The sequence below is a fragment of the Hemiscyllium ocellatum genome, chromosome 20 (genome assembly GCF_020745735.1).
Source record: "Hemiscyllium ocellatum isolate sHemOce1 chromosome 20, sHemOce1.pat.X.cur, whole genome shotgun sequence".
Lineage (NCBI taxonomy): Eukaryota > Metazoa > Chordata > Chondrichthyes > Orectolobiformes > Hemiscylliidae > Hemiscyllium > Hemiscyllium ocellatum.
The window spans coordinates 51,658,178-51,677,792 of record NC_083420.1 but is presented as its reverse complement, the minus strand read 5'-3'; the positions used below and the strand labels follow the sequence as shown (position 1 = coordinate 51,677,792).

Below are 19,615 nucleotides of genomic sequence, written 5' to 3'. Positions count from 1 at the left end.
TTTCACCAATCACCATCTCTTCATCATAAGACCAGAAGTGAGATGTTCTCTGATGATTGCACAATGTTCATCACAATTCATGACTCCTTAGATGTTAAAGCATTCCATGTCCAAATGCAGCAAAGTCTGGAAACTATCCAGGCTTTTGCCAACAACTGGCAAGTGGTGTAAATTACAACTAATATTATTATTGAATAAGTCTGAATCCAGATTGAAATCTGACTTGACAGCTTATATTTTGTTCTTTATTTGAAGTCAAAAAAGTGGCTTTTCCTTGAAAAACAGCATACAATGCTGAAGACTTGGGTTCAACAATAAAGCTGGATTTTATAACACAAAAGAACTTAAGACTAATAAAATAGAATACACCAAATAATTTACATATAACACAATTCAAAGATTTTGAAACACATGGTCTAATACAATCCTATTAATCCTAACAGCACTCCTTGATAGCCTATTCCTGGAGTTTTTATTTAATTTATTGATGTCACATGTACCTGAGTACAGTGAAAAGTTTTGCTTTGGGTGCAGTGCAGGAACATCATAACATACAATGACATACAGATCACAGGATACTTAACCAGAGTGAGGCATAGAAGATTACGGCTGCACAGAAGGTGCGCAAAAGCAAGACCCAACATTAGAACGGAAATTTCAGAGGCCCATCCAACAATTGAATAACAATGAGGAAGAAGCTGTTCTTGAACCTGTTGGCCATGTGTCTAAGCTTTTGTATCTTCTGCCTGATAAAAGAGGTTGCAAGAACTTAAGACTTTCTCAGCTTCAAGTATCCCTTTCAGGGTTTCAACCAAACACGTCTGGCCTGGAATTTTAAAACTAAACTCCTTTAATTAAGGTAAGCTATATTTAACAGTCCTAAATTAACTCCCTGCTTTAGAGAAACTGTCTTGTACATCCAGCATCAAATAAACACGGTGGCTATAAGAACAAGACAATGGGTAAAACTTTTGCAGCGAATAACTCACTTCCTGATTCCCTAAAGCCTATTACCATCTGTAAGACACAAGCTACCTATGTGATGGAAAACTCCCCACTTGCATGGATGAGTACAGCTCCAACAACACTCAAGCACTTGGCACTATGCAGGATAAAGCACAGAGGCAACAGTGGTTTTGAGGAGCATATAGGGGTCATGATTTCGCATCGGAAAGGTCACTGGGTGGAGTGGTAGGTGGTGGTGGGGCTAAAAGGTTGAGTGGCTTTTAAACCAACTAAGGCCACGTTTTAACCTGCTCACCTCACTAGGAGAAAGTGAGAACTGCAGATGTTGGAGGGTCAGAATCGAAAAGTGTGGCGTTGGAGAAGCACGGCAGGTCAAGCAGCATCTGAGGAACAGGACAGTCAATGTTTTGGGCATAAGCCCATCATAATCTTAATATTCACTCTTGTGATTTCCTCAGATCATCTTCTGGGCAAGACAGGCCCAATGATGATTCTGCCCCCGATTTTCTGAAGCAAAACAGTGGCCTTTAAACCAAAGTAGATCTGCCAAGGTGAGAAATATTCTGATTTGAGCTTCAGGTTTCAGTAGTGAAAATCCATTCCACGGGTTAAAAAAAAAATTGATTAAACAGTGAACTTTTCTTTCAGTGTTTGTTTTGAGACAAGCAAGTTCTCTTTAAAGATCAAGTGAACAAAAAAGCAGGGAATTTTGTTTCACTGGTCCTTATGGATGGAGTGTTCATGATGAATATTGTTTGAACTAACTTGAATTAAATAAATTAGAGAAGATATATTAATAAATTAAAGATGTTTCCACTAGTAGGCACTAGGGGCCATAAATACAACTATCACACTAAATCCACTAAGAAAGCAGGTGAAATCAACCTACCCAAAAAATGTTGAAATACTTGCTAGCATGTAATATGATCCTGATAAATAGAATAAATCCAATTTATGGGAAGCCAGATAGCTACAAGAGGAAGAAAGAAATCAAGGTATATGCTGTTAAGAACATAAGAAATCAAAGTTAAAAATCACACAACACCAGCTTATAGTCCAACAGGTTTAACTGGAACCACACTAGGTGATTTTTAACTTTGTACACCCAATCCAACACCAGCATATTCAAATCATAAGAAATCAAGGCAGAGAATGCTGCTTAACACTTTTGAGATAAGACCATAAGACATAGGAGTGGAAGAAAGGCCATTTGGCCCATCGAGTCCACTCCGCCATTCAATCATGGCTGATGGGCATTTCAACTCCACTTACCCGCATTCTCCAAGTAGCCCTTAATTCCTCAAGACATCAAGAATCTATCAATCTCTGCCTTGAAGACATTTAGCGTCCCGGCCTCCACTGCACTCTGCGGCAGTGAATTCCACAGCCCACCATCTCTGGCTGAAGAAATGTTTCCGCATTTCTGTTCTGAATTGACCCCCTCTAATTTTAAGGCTGTGTCCACGGGTCCTAGTCTCCTCGCCTAATGGAAACAATTTCCTAGCGTGCACCCTTTCCAAGCCATGTATTATCTTGTATGTCTCTATTAAGTCTCCCCTTAATCTTCTAAACGCCAATGAATACAATCCCAGGATCCTCAGCCGTTCCTCATATGTTAGATCAACCATTCCAGGGATCATCCGTGTGAATGTCCGCTGGACACGTTCCAGTGCCAGTATGTCCTTCCTGAGGTGTGGGGACCAAAACTGGACACAGTACTCTAAATGGGGCCTAACCAGAGCTTTATAAAGTCTCAGTAGCACAACGATGCTTTTATATTCCAACCTTCTTGAGAGAAGTGACAACATTGCATTCACTTTCTTAATCAGACTCAACCTGCATGTTTACCTTTAGAGAATCCTCGACTAGCACTCCCAGATCCCTTTGTACTTTGGCTTTACGAATTTTCTCACCGTTTAGAAAGTAGTCTATGCTTTTATTCTTTTTTCCAAAGTGCAAGACCTCGCATATTCCAATATTCAATGAGTGCATAATGGATCTTATATTTCAAGACTTTTTTTTGCGTTATATTGATGTTTTGCAGTTTTCTCATGACGTTTTTAATATGAACTATTTGGATTGCTTTAATGAGGTCATGACTTATTTTTCAAAATTCTCAAGAGTAATGGGTCCAGTCTGTTTAGTCTTTCCTTATAGGACAATCCCTCAATTCTAGGAATCAGTTTGAATATCCTTAATTGCACATTCTCTAGGGTACGCACATCTTTCTTCAAGAATACCACAACTACACATAATACTCAGCACAGACTCTATATAGTTGCAGCAAGGCGTCTTTGTTCATATATTCAAGTCTTATTGCAATAAAGGCCAATGGTCCATTTGTTTTCTTAATTGCTTGAGATGAGATTAATTAGACTGGAAGGTAGCTTGTGTGGAGCAGAAAATGACCACACAGCAGTACGAATGGCCTAATTCTATAATGCAATTTTGACTACCTTTACATAAGGCTAACTCAAGTGAACAACTTGTTACAAATGATTTTTATTTGAACACTTGTGAGTTAATCCAACATTTCAGTTCACAGAAAACTCATCCATTCCGTCATCACACAAGCAAACCTGATGGTCATCTGTCAACAGCAGTTGTTCCATCTCACTGGATGGACAGGAGCTATCTGTTTGATAAAACCAATGGACTGGTACACAGGAAACCAACTAGGAGAAATTGGTTTGCAGTAAGATGTCCATATAAACTGAGTATAGTACTTCAGTGGCTTCTATTATACTTTCTTGGTGTTTGGTCAGAACTGGATATTTTATTTTAAAAACAATTTGTGGTTAAAATCTGTCCACCTGTGTCAATGCGTGAAGTTATCAGAACACAAAGGCTGGGCTGGAGAAAGAAAACATTCAGCCAGGGAGGGGAAATTGATTTCATTGGCCCTTACCAACAAGTTAAAAACATCATGTTAATCAAAACGTAACTGGACAGCTAACTGACCATACGTTCTCCACACCTCTTAGAAAATGCAAATATACAGCTTCCAATCAAGGCTGTTATTAATATTAACTCATTGTCCATTCACTTAACCATTGCAAGCACTTCTCTCTCTCTTCCTCTGTCTCTTCACTTGTCTTCTTCACTGGTGCTTCCTCTGCTTGAATCCCAAGCATGCTGTCCCTGTCACATTGGTCCATCACCGACTTGCTGTTTGATAGTCTTTTGATAATGTCATGTAAGTTATTGACCCATGAGTCCAGTTCCAAGTTGCTGTCTATCAAGTGTGTAAACGGGTCAGCTGTGGTCACCTCTATGAGCTCTCCCTCCATGGGGATCCGCAGATAATACGCATGTAGCATCATGCGATAAGGGTTACTGTCAGTCTTCAAACTGTAGGTGAAGTCGCCAACTATGGGATGGCCCACAGCCAAGCAGTGGACCCTCAGTTGGTGTGTGCGGCCTAAATAAATAACAAGACACACTGAAGTGAGGCATCTCTGCAGCAACCGCAAAGAAACTATCTTTGTTTCACAGTTCGGAATCCAAATAAGCAACATTACTGATATGAACAAGTATGGCAATATCACCAGTCCACTTGCATCTCTAAATATTTTGTTTGTCTGGTACTTTCTGTAAGCATCATGATTACACGGAGGAGTAATTCGAAAACTATTAATTGTTTTCCTTTTCTGTCCATAAGTAAAGTTTTGTATTAAATATTCCTTTCCTTTTTTGAAATCGCCCGTGGAGTGTTTCCTCCAAACATTTTTACTTTGAAGTCCAACTTTTCTTTTTCAAACTGGCTTGAGGTTTTAAACCAAAAGTGTGGTTTACTCAAACTTTTATTGGGGACAGGAGGGATGAGGGAGGTTTGATTATTGCAATACATACGCACACACAAAAATGCAAAGAAGAAATAAAGAAAAAACCCACAAGAAGCTACAAATACGAATGACTTATAAATCAAAGAGATTGATATTAAATCACATTTTTTGTCAGAGTGCAGGAAGTCAGCATCAAGGGCTTCACAGACGTTCAAATTCAGGTGGGTGCAGTTGGCTGAAGTTTCAAAATTGCTTCTCAATTTAACAAAGGCACAGTAAAAACGATGTTAGTTTACGGACTTGGTCCATTTTTCCACTGATAACAAGAATCATCTAGCGAACTAAGCTTTAAAGAGTTTGTGGACTTAAGGCAGGCATAGCTTGGCCTGGAATGTGATTTTCTGTTGGGGGTCTCAACGTTAATAGTAGACAAGATTGTTATCAGATTGAAGCAATGGTTGAAAATTGACCAATTGTACCTTTCTTCAAGGACCAAGAGTATTTTTTCAATCAGATGAAAGGCCCATTAAGAATGCTTCACTTTACTTTACGAGGTAGCTTCTATACATGTGATCAAAAACTGTTGTTCACTGGATGAGACAACTGTTGGGTCATTAGCATCACTTCAGGTATGTTTTTTAGCTCCCTGTTGTTTACCAGATCCTGCTGAGGATATATATTTTATACTGCTCTTTTGTGTTGATTTGACTGCAATGACCAGCCATGGAAAGTGAGAGATGCCAGGAGGGTAGTTATTTCAGATCTCTTTCCTGGTACTTGTTGATTGCAACGTTGCAGGAATCTAGTTAACTCAAATCATGAGACTGACCGTATGAAAGACCCATTAAAAATGATTCACTTTAGTTTATGAGCCTCTGTCTAGTGTAGCAAAGCCCATTTCAAAATTTAAGCAAACATATCTTTTGAAACAATCGATCATCTTTTTGTTTTGTGGGCCTGACAGAATTTTCACTGCATGAAAATGTGTTCTGTAAATATTTTTCATTTTTTTTATGTACAGGGTATGGAGATCACTATTAAGTTATTATCAGTTTTTGCCTGTCCTTAATTTCCCTTGAGGTGGTAATAATGTCTATTGCACCTCTCGAGTCTAACACTACATAGGCACATTCATAGTGCTGTTAGGAAGGGAGTTCAAGATTTTTGACTCCTTGACAGTGAAAGAATGGCAGATGATAAGAGTTCTTAGTCAAAGTGGAACACAACCTGTCAGGGAATGTGCAGATAACAGTGTTCCTAAGCATTGGCTGCCCTTTTCCTTCTAGATAGTAAAAGCCGCAAGTTTGGAAAGATAGTGTCAAAGAATGCTTGGTGAGTTGCTGTCATAAATCTTGACTACCCAGTGCTTCTTTCAATGAGGGTAGACAATATGCAAGAGGTTTCCTTGCTTTATTTTACCTGATTCAATGAGATTTTAGGGACAACCCTGCTCTTGGCTGCACGCCACTCCGATACCCCCTCTTATGGGTTTGCCCTGCTAATGTGTAACAAAAGAATCTGGAACCTTGGCTGATCGACATGCTTATAGCATTCTACATCAGTCAGACTTGACTAGTCTCTGGGCAGCTCTCCTCATTTTGAAAAGGTCCAGGAGGGCTTAGCAGGGTCAAGTGGAACTATATATGCCTTTGTTATGTAAAAATCCAAGACTGAGGCCAGCGTCAAGCGCTCTGTCCAGTTATGTTCATGTACTTTTTTCTTATTTGATGTAATTTAGTGGTTCTGCTGGGTCATTTCAAAGTCAATCACATTGTTATTGAACTGTATTTACATAAAAGTAGTCTCCCTTCCTAAAAGGGCATTAGTGAACCAGTCACAATAATTGATAGCTTTGCAGTCATCATATTAACTTTTTATTCCAAATGTAGCTATCAGGTTTGGTTATAATTTTATCAGTCTGAGATTCTGGATAACTAGCTCTGTGACAGAAACACTACGATAACCTGCATGTTTTTTTTAATATTCATTTCTGGGATGTGAGCACCATTGGCAAGGCAGCAATTTTTCTCATTTGCAATTTCCCTTGAGAATGTGATGGATGTCCACAGTATTATAAAACAATGGGTATTATGTACAATTATGTGTTTGTGCACCAATTCATTTATGCAGCAAAGGGAGAAATAAAACATACTTTTCTGAAAGCATCTGCAAACTCAATGGTATCCATTACCTCATACAAAGGACGAAAAGAGCCAAGATAGTATTTGACGGAAACTAATTAGCCTGGCTCTCAAATTAGTCATCTGATTACAAGTTTTCTGCAAATTAAAGGAACAAAGAACATGCATTTATATACTCTATCGCACATTTAGGACATTGTGAGGCCAGTTAAGTACTTTTGAAACAAAAACAGAAATTGCTGGAGAAACTCAACAGGTCTGGCAGCATCTGTGGAGAGAAAGCAGAGTTAATGTTTTGAGCTCAGTGTCCCTTCCACATAATTGATTGCAGCTGGAAAAAGTAGCATTTATGCTGATGTTGGTGGGGGAGGGGGTAGGGGGTTTGCTTAAAGAGTGATTGGTTAAGTGAAGATGGCACCCAGAGAGAGTATATTAGGCAAAGGGATGGTTGATTGTAAGCCAGGAGGCTTTAGCAGGGTCAAGTGGACTAAATGAGCCTTTGTTACATACAAAAGCTGATAAGTAGGTGAAAATGAATTGGCTGTCATGACAGAGCTTGGGATGTGGATAAAAGACTTGGAAGGTGGTGTTCAGGTTCCAAATATATTAATTTCCATATTGAGTCCAGAATGCTGCAGGGTCCCCAAGTGGAAACTGAGATGCTCTTCTTCTAGCTTATGCAAGCACAGCTACTGCTGTAATGTAGGAAATACAGCTCAATTAATATTTTTCAACTGAATTCTAAATTTTTAGGCATATAGTAGTTTTTGCTCAGCAATATAGAAATGGAACAGTTGCCATATTTGCCCCTCAGTCTTCAGATTAAGTTCCTTTTAAGTGAAGTATAACACTGCTTCAATGGATTATCAACAGAATAAACAACCTTTCGCCTACACTCGATCTGTTCATTCAGAATTCTCTACATAAAATTAGTCACCTCAATTTCTCTTTCCCCTTATCTATTCCAACCTATCCTCACAGGAACTAACTGCACTCTGTGCTCAGATCCAACCACGACTTTGTTATTAAGCCTGCTTGATAAGCGTGGTCCTGTTATTGTCCGGCATACTGAGCTCCACATCGCAGATGCTGAGTGCCAGCTCTCAGATACTTACTTCTATCTCCCTTGGACTACGACCCCACGATGGAATATCGGGCCATTGTGTCAACCATGGTCACCGACCTCATTTCATCTGGCGATCTCCCCTCCACTGACGCCAAGCTGACAGCCCCCCAACCCTACACAGCTCACTTCTAGCTCCTTCCCAAAATTTACAAACAGGGCTGCCCGGGCAAACCCATTGTTTCTGCCTGCTTCTTCCCCATAAAACCCATCGCTTCCTACCTTGACTCCATCTTTTCTCCCCTGGTCCAGTCTCTTCCCACTAACATCCGTGATTCCTCTGACACTTTACGCCAGTTCTGGAATTTCCAGTTTGCAGGCCCCAGCCGCCTCCTCTTTACCATGAAAGTGGTACACACACTTTACACACCCATCCCCCACCAGGGCTCTCTGCTTCTTCCTGGAGCAAAGGCCTGAACATCCCCATCCACCACCCCTCTCCTCTGCCTGGCCGAGCTCATCCTCACCCTGAACAACTTCTCTCTTAACTCCTCACATTTTCTCCAGGTCAGAAGGGTGACCATAGGTCTCGCATGGGCCCCAGTTGGGTCTGTCTCTTCGTGGGGTACATGGAACATTCCAGCCCTATTCCGGCCGACACCCACAAATCATTCTCCAGTATACCGATGTTATCATTGGTGCTGCTTCTCTCTCTCTCTCTCTCTCTCTCTCTCTCTGTCGTCCAGAACTGGAAAAGTTTATTAATTTCGCTTCCAATTTCCACCTTCACCTATTCTATCTCTTGACTCCTCTCTTCCCTTCTTCCACATCTTTATTTCCATTTCTGGGGATAGACTGGCCACCAATATAAACCCACCAACTCCCACAGTTACTTGGATGATACATTCTGTAAAACCTGTGCCCATACCTCCTCCCTCACCTCTATCCAAGGCCCTAAAGGAGCCTTCCACATCCATCAAAGTTTTACCTGCACATCCACTAATATCATTTATTGTATCAGTTGCTCCCGATGCGGTCTCCTCTACATTGGGGAGACTGGGCCCCTCCTAGCAGAGCGCTTTAGGGAACATCTCCGAGATACCCGCACCAATCAACCACACCGCCCCGTGGCCCAACATTTCAACTCCCCCTCCCACTCGGCCGAGGACATAGAGGTCCTGGGCCTCCTTCACCGCCGCTCCATCGCCACCAGATGCCTGGAGGAAGAACGCCTCATCTTCCGCCTTGGAACACTTCAACCCCAGAGCATCAATGTGGACTTCAACAGCTTCCTTATTTCCCCTTCCCCCACCTCATCCTAGTTTCAAACTTCCAGCTCAGCACTGTCCCCATGACTTGTCCGGACTTGTCCAACCTGCCTATCTTCTTTTCCACCTATCCACTCCACCCTCTCCTCCCTGACCTATCACCTTCATCTCCTCCCCTACTCACCCATTGTACTCTATGCTACTCTCTCCCCACCCCACCCTCCTCTAGCTTATCTCTCCATGCTTTCAGCTCACTGCCTTTATTCCTGAAGAAGGGCTTTTGCCTGAAACGTTGATTTCGCTGCTCGTTGGATACTGCCTGAACTGCTGTGCTCTTCCAGCACCACTGATCCAGAATCTGGTTTCCAGCATCTGCAGTCATTGTTTTTACCTGATACATTCTCATACCCTGTTTATTAAAAAGACTCTGTTCCATTTTTCCAGTTCCTCAGTCTCCATTGCTTTTGTTCCAATGATGCCAACTTCAAAAAGGGAACCTCCTAAATGCCCATCTTCTTCCTCAATCGATGATTCCCCAGCACCGTAGTTAAGAGGGCCCTCAGCAGGGTCTGGACCATCGCCTGCACTTTAACCCTCACCCCCTCTTCCTTCCCACAACAGCAATTGGGTTGTCCTTGTCCTCACCTACCAGAGAATCATTGGCCATCATTTCCGCCACCTCCAGCGAGACGCACTACCAGACATATATTCCCCTCCTCTCCTCCTTCTGCAGACACCATTCTCTCTGGGACATCCCGGTCTACTCCTCCCTCATTCCCAACACCACCACCGCCTCACATATAACCCGCCACCCCCCCCACCCCACGACACTTTCTGCTACAACCACAGAAGGTGTAACACCTGCCCGTTTCCTTCCTCTCTCATCACTATCCAGGGGTCCAGACACACCTTCCAGGTGAAGCAGCCTTTACCTGCACTTCAGACATTCCAGTCTACTGCATTTGCTGCTCACAATGTTGCCTTGTCCACATTGGGCATATGAAGCATAGACTTTGTGACTGCTTTGCAGAACACTTGCAAAAAAAGACCCTGAGCTTCCATTTGCCTCACACTTTAACACCCCACCCTGTTCCCTGGCAACATCGCTGGGCGACACGGTGGCTCAGTGGTTAGCACTGCTGCCTCACAGTGCCAGGGACCCGGGTTCAATTCCTACTTCAGGCAACTGTCTGTGTGGAGTTTACACTTTCTCCTCATGTCTGCATAGGTTTCCTCTGGGTGCTCCGGTTTCCTCCCACAGTCCAAAGATGTGCAGGTTAGGTGAATTGGCCATGCTAAACTGCCCATAGTGTTAGATGTAGGGGAATGGGTCTGGGTGAATTGCTCTTTGGAGGGTCGGTGTGGACTTGTTGGTCCGAAGGGCCTATTTCCACGCTGTAGGGAATCTAATCTAATCTCTGTCTCAGACTTGCTGCAGTGTTCCAGCGAAGCTCAGCAGAAGCTGGAAGAACAGCACCTCATTTTCCCCCTGGGCACCCTGCAGCCTTCCAGTCATATAAAGCCTTCGTCTGTATGTGTTTTTGTTTTTGCTGCTGTTTACCTATTACTTACTTATCTATGCTACTTAACTATCTAATCTGCCTGTGTTGCTCACAAGACAAAGCTTTTCACTGTGCCTCGGTACACGTGACAATAAATAAATTCAATTCAATTTATGGTTGGATCTGAGCACAGAGTGCGGTCAGTTCCAAGGAGGATATTGAGATGACTAATGTATGCCAACAGTTCTGAATGAACAGATCGAGTGTAGATAAAAGGGTGTTTATTCTGTTGATAATCCATCGAAGCAGTGTTATACTTCACTTCAAAAGGAACTTAATATGAAGACTGAGGTGCAATACTGAGTTTAATAATTTTAGGGCCTGAGCTCTCCCATGTCCTTACCTCAACCCCCACATACCAGGCCTTGTTATCACATTGTCTGCTGTTACACACAACTCATTGTTAGCCACCAGCAGTCTCCATGAACAGTTATTCACCCTTCTAGCCAGAATGTTACCACTCCTTCATTTATCTAACTACTCCTCTCTCTTTGGGCTCTATCCCCATCCTACTGTTTACTCCTTACCCCTCTTGCCCGATTCTTCTGCATATAAACCAACATTTTCCTAGCTACCAGCTGAAGAAGGGAAACTTAATTCTGATTTCTCACCACAGATGCTACCAGACCTGCCCAGCTTTCCAAGCAATTTCTACCTTTGTACTGATTTACAGCATCCACAGTGCTTTTAGTTTTTAAACACAATAAAGGTCTAGTAGTTTCCTTCCCAGCCTCATTCTTCCTTCAGCCTTACAACTCTCCAAGATGTCTGTTCTTCTCAATTCCAGCTTCTTGCACACCCCCAAACAGCAGTTATGCCTTCACCACTAAGCCCTCAGCTCTGGAATTTCCTTCATCACCCTCTCCGCCTCTCTCTCTCTCTCTCTCCTGCTTTAAGATGCTCCTTAAAACCTACCATTGATGAAGCTGGTCACCACATTGTCTCCCCAGGTCCCTTGCTGTTAATTTACTTTTGATAATGTCCCCGTGAGGTGCCTTGGAGCATCCTAGCAAGTTAAAGGTGCTGAATAAATTGAAGTTGCTCTTAAGACACAATCTGTAGACCACGGGGTGAACTTTACGGGGCTTCGAAAGTGAGAACCATGGTCAGACCAGTAACTTAATTAGTTGGAGCTGAACTTTCACTTTCTCGATTTAGACTTAGAGATTATGTCAATAGCATGTCTGTGGCAAGATGGGCGATATGCCATTTGGTGGCAGGCTCCTACTTCCCCCCACCTTGTCTCAGTCGATTCCCTTGAACTCAGCACCGCCCTCCTAACCTGCAATCCTCTTTCCTGACCTCCCCGCCCCCACCCCACTCCGGCCTATCACCCTCACCTTGACCTCCTTCCACCTATCACATCCCCATCGCCCCTCCTCCCTACCTTTTATCTTAGCCTGCCTGGCACCCTCTCCTCATTCCTGATGAAGGGCTCTGGCCCGAAACGTCGAATTTCCTGTTCCTTGGATGCTGCCTGACCTGCTGTGCTTTAACCAGCAACACATTTTCAGCTCCTACTTGTAATAGTTTTGCAGGCTATGAAGATTCATCATATTACAATGCTTTTATAAGTACATGTATCTTTACAATTCATTATCTAGGATCAGTAGTTTTCCTTGTAAAACACTGCAGCATAAGTAAAGGGAACAACAGCTTGCAAGAAAGTTCGGGAACAGGGATGATAAGTTGAGAGGGAGGACATATCAGATGCATAGAGGACTGAGTTGGAAGTTCCTAGTATTAGGATATTATGAATACAGTCAATTATCAGGAATGAGGCTTGTGGCCCAAGGGGACTGAGAGATAAAAGGGAGGGATGTGGGGGTGGGGGAGAGGAAAGAAAGGTACCTGGGAGTGCGATAGGTAGATGAGGGGAGGGGGTGAAGGTGATAGGTCGGAGAGGAGACTGGAGCGGATAGCTGGGAAGGAATATGGATAAGTAGGACAGTTCAAGAGGGCAGTGTAGAGTTAGAAAGTTGGATCTGGGATAAGGCCGGGGGAGGGGAAATGAGGAAATTGGTGAAATCCAACTTGATCCCATGTGGTTGGAGGGTCCCAAGGTGGAAGACAAGGCGTTCTTCCTCCAGGTGTCAGGTAGTTAGGGTTTGGCAGTAGGGCAGGTCCATGACTTACATGTCATTGGCAGTGTGGGACGGGAAGTTAAAGTATTTGGTCATAGGGCGGTGGGGTTATTTACTGTGTGTGTCCCCCAGAGATGTTCTCTGAAATGTTCCGCAAGTTGGCGTCCTGTATCCCTAATGTAGAGGAGACCAGATATGCCTGCCTCTTCGTCAGGTAGGTGCAACAGTCTACCTTCCGCAGCTACGACACACCATTCCCCACCTTCTCATTCACTACATCGATGATTGTATTGGCGCCACCTTGTGCTCCCACGAGGAGGTTGAACAGTTCAGCAACTTCACAAACACCTTCCATGCTGACCTCAAGTTCAAGACTATCTCAGACACCTCCCTCCCCTTCCTGGACATCTTCATCTCCGGCGACTGGACTGACTCAACATGGACATCTACTATAAATCCACCGAGTCTCTCAGCTACCTGGACTACACCTCCTTCCATCCTGCCTCCTGTAAAAACGCTATCCTGTATTCGCAATTCCTCTGCCTCCACTGCATCTGCTCCCAGGAGGTCCAATTCCATTGAACATCCCAGGTGGCCTCCTTCTTCAAAGATGGCAGTTTCCCCTCCCACATGGTTGGTGATGCCCTCCAGTGCATCTCCTCCACTTCCTGCACCACCACCCGTGAACCCCACCCCTCCAATCGCAACAAGGACAGAATCTCTCTGGTCCTCACCTTCCACCGCACCAATCTCCGGATACAATGCATCATCCTCTGACATTTCCACCACCTACAAACGGACCCCACCACCAGGGATGTATTTCCCTCCCTACTCCTATCTGCATTCTGGAGAGACCATTCCCTCCACAACTCCCTTGTTACATCCACGGCCCCCCACCAAGACATCTTCCACTCCTGGCACCTTCCCCTGCCACCATAAGAAATGCAAAACTTGCGTCCACAACTCTTCCCTCACCTCCATCCAAGGCCTCAAAAGATCCTTTCACATTCGACAGAGATTTACATGTACTTCCGCGCACATCATCTACTATGCCCGTTGCTCCCAATGTGGTCGCCTCTATATTGGGGAGAAAGGACGCCAACTTGCGGTACGTTTTAGAGGACACACGGATTAAACAACCCCATCACCCTGTGGCCAAACACTTTAAATCCTCCTCCCACGCCACCAAGGACACGCAAGTCCTGGGCCTCCTCCACTGCCAAACCCTAACCACCCGATGCCTGGAGGAAGAATGCCTCATTTTCCACCTTGGGACTCTCCAACCATACTGGATCAATTTGGATTTCACCAGTTTCCTCATTTCCCCTCCCCCCAACCTTATACCAGATACAACCTTCCAACTTGGCACCGCCCTCTTGAACTGTTCTATTTGTCCATCTTCCTTCCCCCCATCCGCTCCACCCTCCTCTCCAATCTATCATCTTCACCGCCACTTTTATCTACCTTTCACATTCCCAGCTACCTACCCCCTAGCCTCACCCCCCCCCCCCCTCCCATTTATTCCTCAGCTTCCTTGGGCCACAAGCCTTATTCCTGATGAAGGGCTTACGCTCCTCGGATGCAGCCTTACTGACTGTGCTTTTCTAGCACATCACTCTTTGACTCAGATCTTCAGCATCTACAGTCCTCGCTTTCTCCTAATACAGCCAGTCAATCAAGATAAGAAAATGAGGGGCTTAAATGGCAGGGGCAATACTGTCCAGGTGTGGATGTACCTCAGGCTCAAGTTTTCTAATAAAGTCCTTAAATGCTTTGAGTTCGCTTACAATTTTTAGATTAGATTAGATTACTTACAGTGTGGAAACAGGCCCTTCGGCCCAACAAGTCCACACCGACCCGCCGAAGCGCAACCCACCCATACCCCATCAGATACCCCTTACCTAACACTATGGGCAATTTTAGCATGGCCAATTCACCTGACCCGCACATCTTTTGGACTGTGGGAGGAAACCGGAGCACCCGGAGGAAACCCACGCAGACACGGGGAGAATGTGCAAACTCCACACAGTCAGTCGCCTGAGGCGGGAATTGAACCCAGGTCCCTGGTGCTGTGAGGCAGCAGTGCTAACCACTGTGCCACTGTGCCGCCCCTATGTGCCACCGTGCCGCCCCTAATATCTCGAATATTCATGGGGAGTGTAATCTTGGATAATCTCCTTTACAGTACAGTAGAAAACTGATTTTGCAAGTTCAGCAAAATCTGGACGCTAATGTGAACACTCAATAAAAAGTAAACGCAAAACATGTCGGGCTGAATCTTCCAATAATTTTGCCAAGTGACAATTTCATTACGTTTCATGCAGGCTTCTCTCCATGAAACCTAGCGAGTTTTTCTCATGCTATTTTAACAAACAAGCTCCATAAACTATCTATCCCACACTATAGTGCTAGCTCGATTCTATCACCTGCCATAGTGGGAAGTACTCACTACTGCCCAGATATCTCAAAATAGACCGGCATCCCTGGTGCTCACGCCACCTTTCAAAAGGCCATCGTGCATGTGGACAACAAGGTCAGTCCAAGCTGCACAGTAAAGATTATTTGCTGCAGATGTGGGTCTCCTTGCATTGCCAGCAGGCACTAGGAAGATCTGGTGGACAATGTGGTACAGGGGATGGACATTCTCTTCCCCCAGCGGAGGCCATGCATCAGACTCTGCCAGCTTGATCAGAAGTTACCATCTGGGTCATTGAGGTCTTTGCCCTTGACTTAGTGTGTGGGTACCTCTAGTTTGAAGGTTGTCTCCCTTGACTTGACTGAGAACTGCTGAATGGCCATGACAAGTTTCCTGGCTTGGTAAGCTGCGGCAAGGTAGGGATGCTGTGAGCCTGGTAACTTTGGCTGGGTGGGAGCAAAGTGCAAAGAGTCATGAAGAGGCAGGGCATGGATGCCGAGAGCATCAAAATTGGTGCTTCGTGTACCAAAATAGGCAGTAAATGCAGCAAAATATGCACTAAGTGATTGAGTGGGTCCAAGGACAAGCAAAAGAGCCCTGAACTTGCAGTCTGGCCCAGTCTGTGAGCTGTATGTCTGCCCAAATAGGCAAAACATACTTGGAGCAGCATTTCAATGCTAGTTGCCTTTGCATCCTAACGTGTGGCTTTAAAGTGCTATGAGTGTCCTGTAGGTCGATTGAAGATGCATCATAAGGCTTCTGTCAGGATGGCAGACACCAGTGGGGGTTCATGCAGTTGGTGCCTATCAAGAATACCCCGAGTCATTGGTGCCGGATATCCAAAATGATCCAGAGGAACAAGTGGTGACTTACAATCACCAGGTACCCACCCTAACTTCCTTCTCAAGATTGGCCTCGCATTGGGTGTTAGGATAGGAAGCTGCATATTAATGAGGTGAGATTGATAACAAGCAAAACCTTTGTTAACATCGAGAATCTCATCTCAATACCTGAAATTCTGTTGCAAAAATACAGCTCATTGCTCTAGACTTGAGAAAAGCCCCACTATACTTCAGACGCAATTCTCCAGAGAGGGTACAATTGGAAGTAACAATATTTCCGTTGAATAAAGGGAACTATGGAGCTATGAGGGAGGAGCTGGTGCAATACATTAGCAAGGATGACAGTGGAGGAACAATGGCAGATATTTCTGTGTATAATACAGAAGATGCAGGCTCAGTTCATTGCAAAAAGGAAGAAAGATCCTAGGAGGAGGCATGGGCGGCCGTGGCTGACAAGGGAAGTTAAGAAGCATATAAAGTTAAAAGAGAAAAAGTATAACATAGCAAAGATAAGTGGGAAAACGGAGGACTAGGAAGCTTTTAAAGAACAACAGAGGATTACTAAGAAGGAAATGCGCAGAGAAAAAATGAGGTACGAAGGTAAATTGACCAAAAATATAAAGGAGGATAGTAAAAGCTTTTTTAGGTATGTGAAAGGCAAAACAATGGTTTGGGCCCTTGAAGACAAAAACAGGGGAATATATTATGGGGAATAAAGAAATGGCAGAGAATTGAATTGGTACTTCAGATCTGTGTTCACTGGGGAAGACACAAGCAATATCCCTGAGGTAACAGTGGCTGAAGGACCTGAACTGAAGGGAATTTATATTTGCCAGGAATTGGTGTTGGAGAGACTGTTAGGTCTGAAGGTTGATAAGTCCCCGGGGCCTGATGGTCTACATCCCAGGGCACTGAAGGAGGTGGCTCGAGAAATCGTGGATGCGTTGGTGATTATTTTCCAGAGTTCGATAGATTCGGGATCAGTTCCTGCGGATTGGAGGGTGGCTAATGTTGTACCACTTTTTAAGAAGGGTGGGAGAGAGAAAGCAGGAAATTAGTTAGTCTGATTTCAGTGGTGGGAAAGATGCTGGAGTCAATTATAAAGGATGAAATTACGACACATCTGGATAGTAGTAACAGGATAGGTCAGAGTCAGCATGGACTTATGAAAGGGAAATCATGCTTGACTAATCTTCAGGAATTTTTTGAGGCTGTAACTCTGAAGATGGACAAAGGAGATCCAGTAGATGTAGTGTACCTGGACTTTCAGAAACCTTTTGATAAAGTCCGACATAGGAGGTTAGTGCGCAAAATTAGGGTGCATGGTATTGGGGGCAAAGTACTAACTTGGATTAAAAGTTGGTTGGCTGACAGGAAACAAAGAGTAGTGATAAACGGCTCCATTTCAGAATGGCAGGCAGTGACCAATGGAGTACTGCAGGGATCAGTGCTGGAACCGCAGCTTTTTACAATTTATGTTAATGATATAGAAAATGGTATTAGTAATAACATTAGCAAATTTGCTGATGATACTAAGCTGGGTGGCAGGGTGAAATGAGAGGAGGATGTTAGGAGATTACAGGGTCACCTGGACAGGTTAGGTGAGTGGTCAGATGCATGGCAGATGCAGTTTAACGTGGATAAATGTATGGTTATCCACTTTGGTGAAGGCAGATTACTACCTAAATGTAATTAATTTAGGTAAAGGGGCAGTACAAAGAGATCTGGGTGTTCTTGTACACCAGAGCTGAAAATGTGTTGCTGGAAAAGCGCAGCAGGTCAGGCAGCATCCAAGGAACAGGAGATTCGACGTTTCGGGCATAAGCCCTTCTTCAGGAATGAGACTGGGCCGAAACTGCTTTGAAACCCCTGTTCGAGACTGGGCCGAAACTGCTTTGAAAGCTCATTCCTGAAGAAGGGCTTATGCCCGAAACGTCGAATCTCCTGTTCCTTGGATGCTGCCTGACCTGCTGCGCTTTTCCAGCAACACATTTTCAGCTCTGATCTCCGGCATCTGCAGACCTCACTTTCTCCTCGAAGTTCTTGTCAATGAAGGTAAGCATGCAGGTACAGCAGATAGTGAAGAAGGCTAATAGCATGCTGGTCTTCATAACAAGAGGGATTAAGTATAGAAGCAAAACGGTTCTTCTACAGCTGTACAGGGCCCTGGTGAGACCACACCTGGAGTAGTGTGTGCAGTTCTGGTCTCCAAATTTGAAGAAAGACATTCTGGCTATTGAGGGAGTGCAGCGTAGGTTCACGAGGTCAATTCCTGGAATGGCGGGGCCACCTTACACTGAACGACTGGAGCGACTGGGCTTGTATACCCTTGGTTTTGAAGACTGAGAGGGGATCTGATTGAGACATATAAGATTATTAAAGGATTGGACACTCTGGAGGCAAGAAACATGTTTCGCTGATGGGTGAGTGCCGAACCAGAGGACACAGCTTAAAAATTCGGGGTAGACCATTTAGGACAGAGAAGAGGAGAAACTTCTTCACCCAGAGAGTGGTGGCTGTGTGGAATGCTCTGCCCCAGAGGGCAGTGGAGGCCCAGTCTCTGGATTCATTTAAGAAAGAGTTGGATAGAGCTCTCGAGGATAGTGGAATCAAGGGTTGTGGAGATAAGGCAGGAACAGAACACTGATTAAGGATGATCAGCCATGATCATATTGAATAGTGGTGCAGGCTCGAAGGGCAGAATGGCCTACTCCTGAACCTATTGTCTATTGTCTATTTCTCACCACACCCCAGAGCCCTATAGGTTCTGCCCACAGTTTATTCCGCATTAAAAAATGCACCTGACTCCATGGCAACAATCATCTCAACAAATAACAATGATGTATACATGAATAATGCAAAGAAAAGAATGCAAAATATTTACAAGTGGAATTTGAATATAAACATCTGAGGCCTGGACGTTTTTCAGCGACAGTTCAACTTGAGGCTCCCATGTCAGCCACTGCTGAGCTAATTTCAGCAGCAGCAGAATAAGGCTTTTAATTAGACCTTAATAATGACAGGGCAGGAAAACGACCCACCAGCACTTCCACTTTGGACATCTAGTGGATGTGTAAATGTGGTGAGGACCACACAGTATTTTTCAACCTCATTAAATAGACTTATCTACCACCAAACTGGCAAAAGAGGAAGGAATTAAATTCTCTCCAATTTTTAAGGCTGAATTGTACTTAATGTAACAGAGCAATGAAAGGGAAAATGGAAACACAAAGAAAGTAAAGCATACACAAACAATTTGTCAAATAAAAATGGAATGACCTATAATTTGCTCAGGTAACAAACAATATTGGTATTAACATGGGATGAGTGTACCTCCATTGTTCAGTTCCACTGACATCTCTATTCATCATGTTTCCTTTACTGCATTCCTTTCTGTTCTTATTGATTTCATAATTTATAACGTAAAACTTATTTCTTGGAGATTATTTCATGTGTGGCATAAACTCTCAACAACTTACACAAAAATT

The 19,615-nt window shown here is 43.9% G+C and overlaps 1 protein-coding gene across 2 annotated transcripts in view; it reads right to left on the bottom strand.

Annotated features, from left to right (window-relative positions):
* Positions 1–3,452: 3,452 nt before the first annotated feature.
* Positions 3,453–19,615, bottom strand: part of rpusd1 (RNA pseudouridine synthase domain containing 1) — a 28,435-nt gene continuing 12,272 nt past the window's right edge. For both annotated transcript variants that reach the window (XM_060840355.1, XM_060840357.1), the window contains exon 6: positions 3,453–4,387. In XM_060840355.1, the coding sequence (XP_060696338.1) occupies positions 3,993–4,387 (395 nt within the window). In that variant the 3' untranslated portion in view covers positions 3,453–3,992. The remainder of the gene's footprint in view (positions 4,388–19,615) is intronic.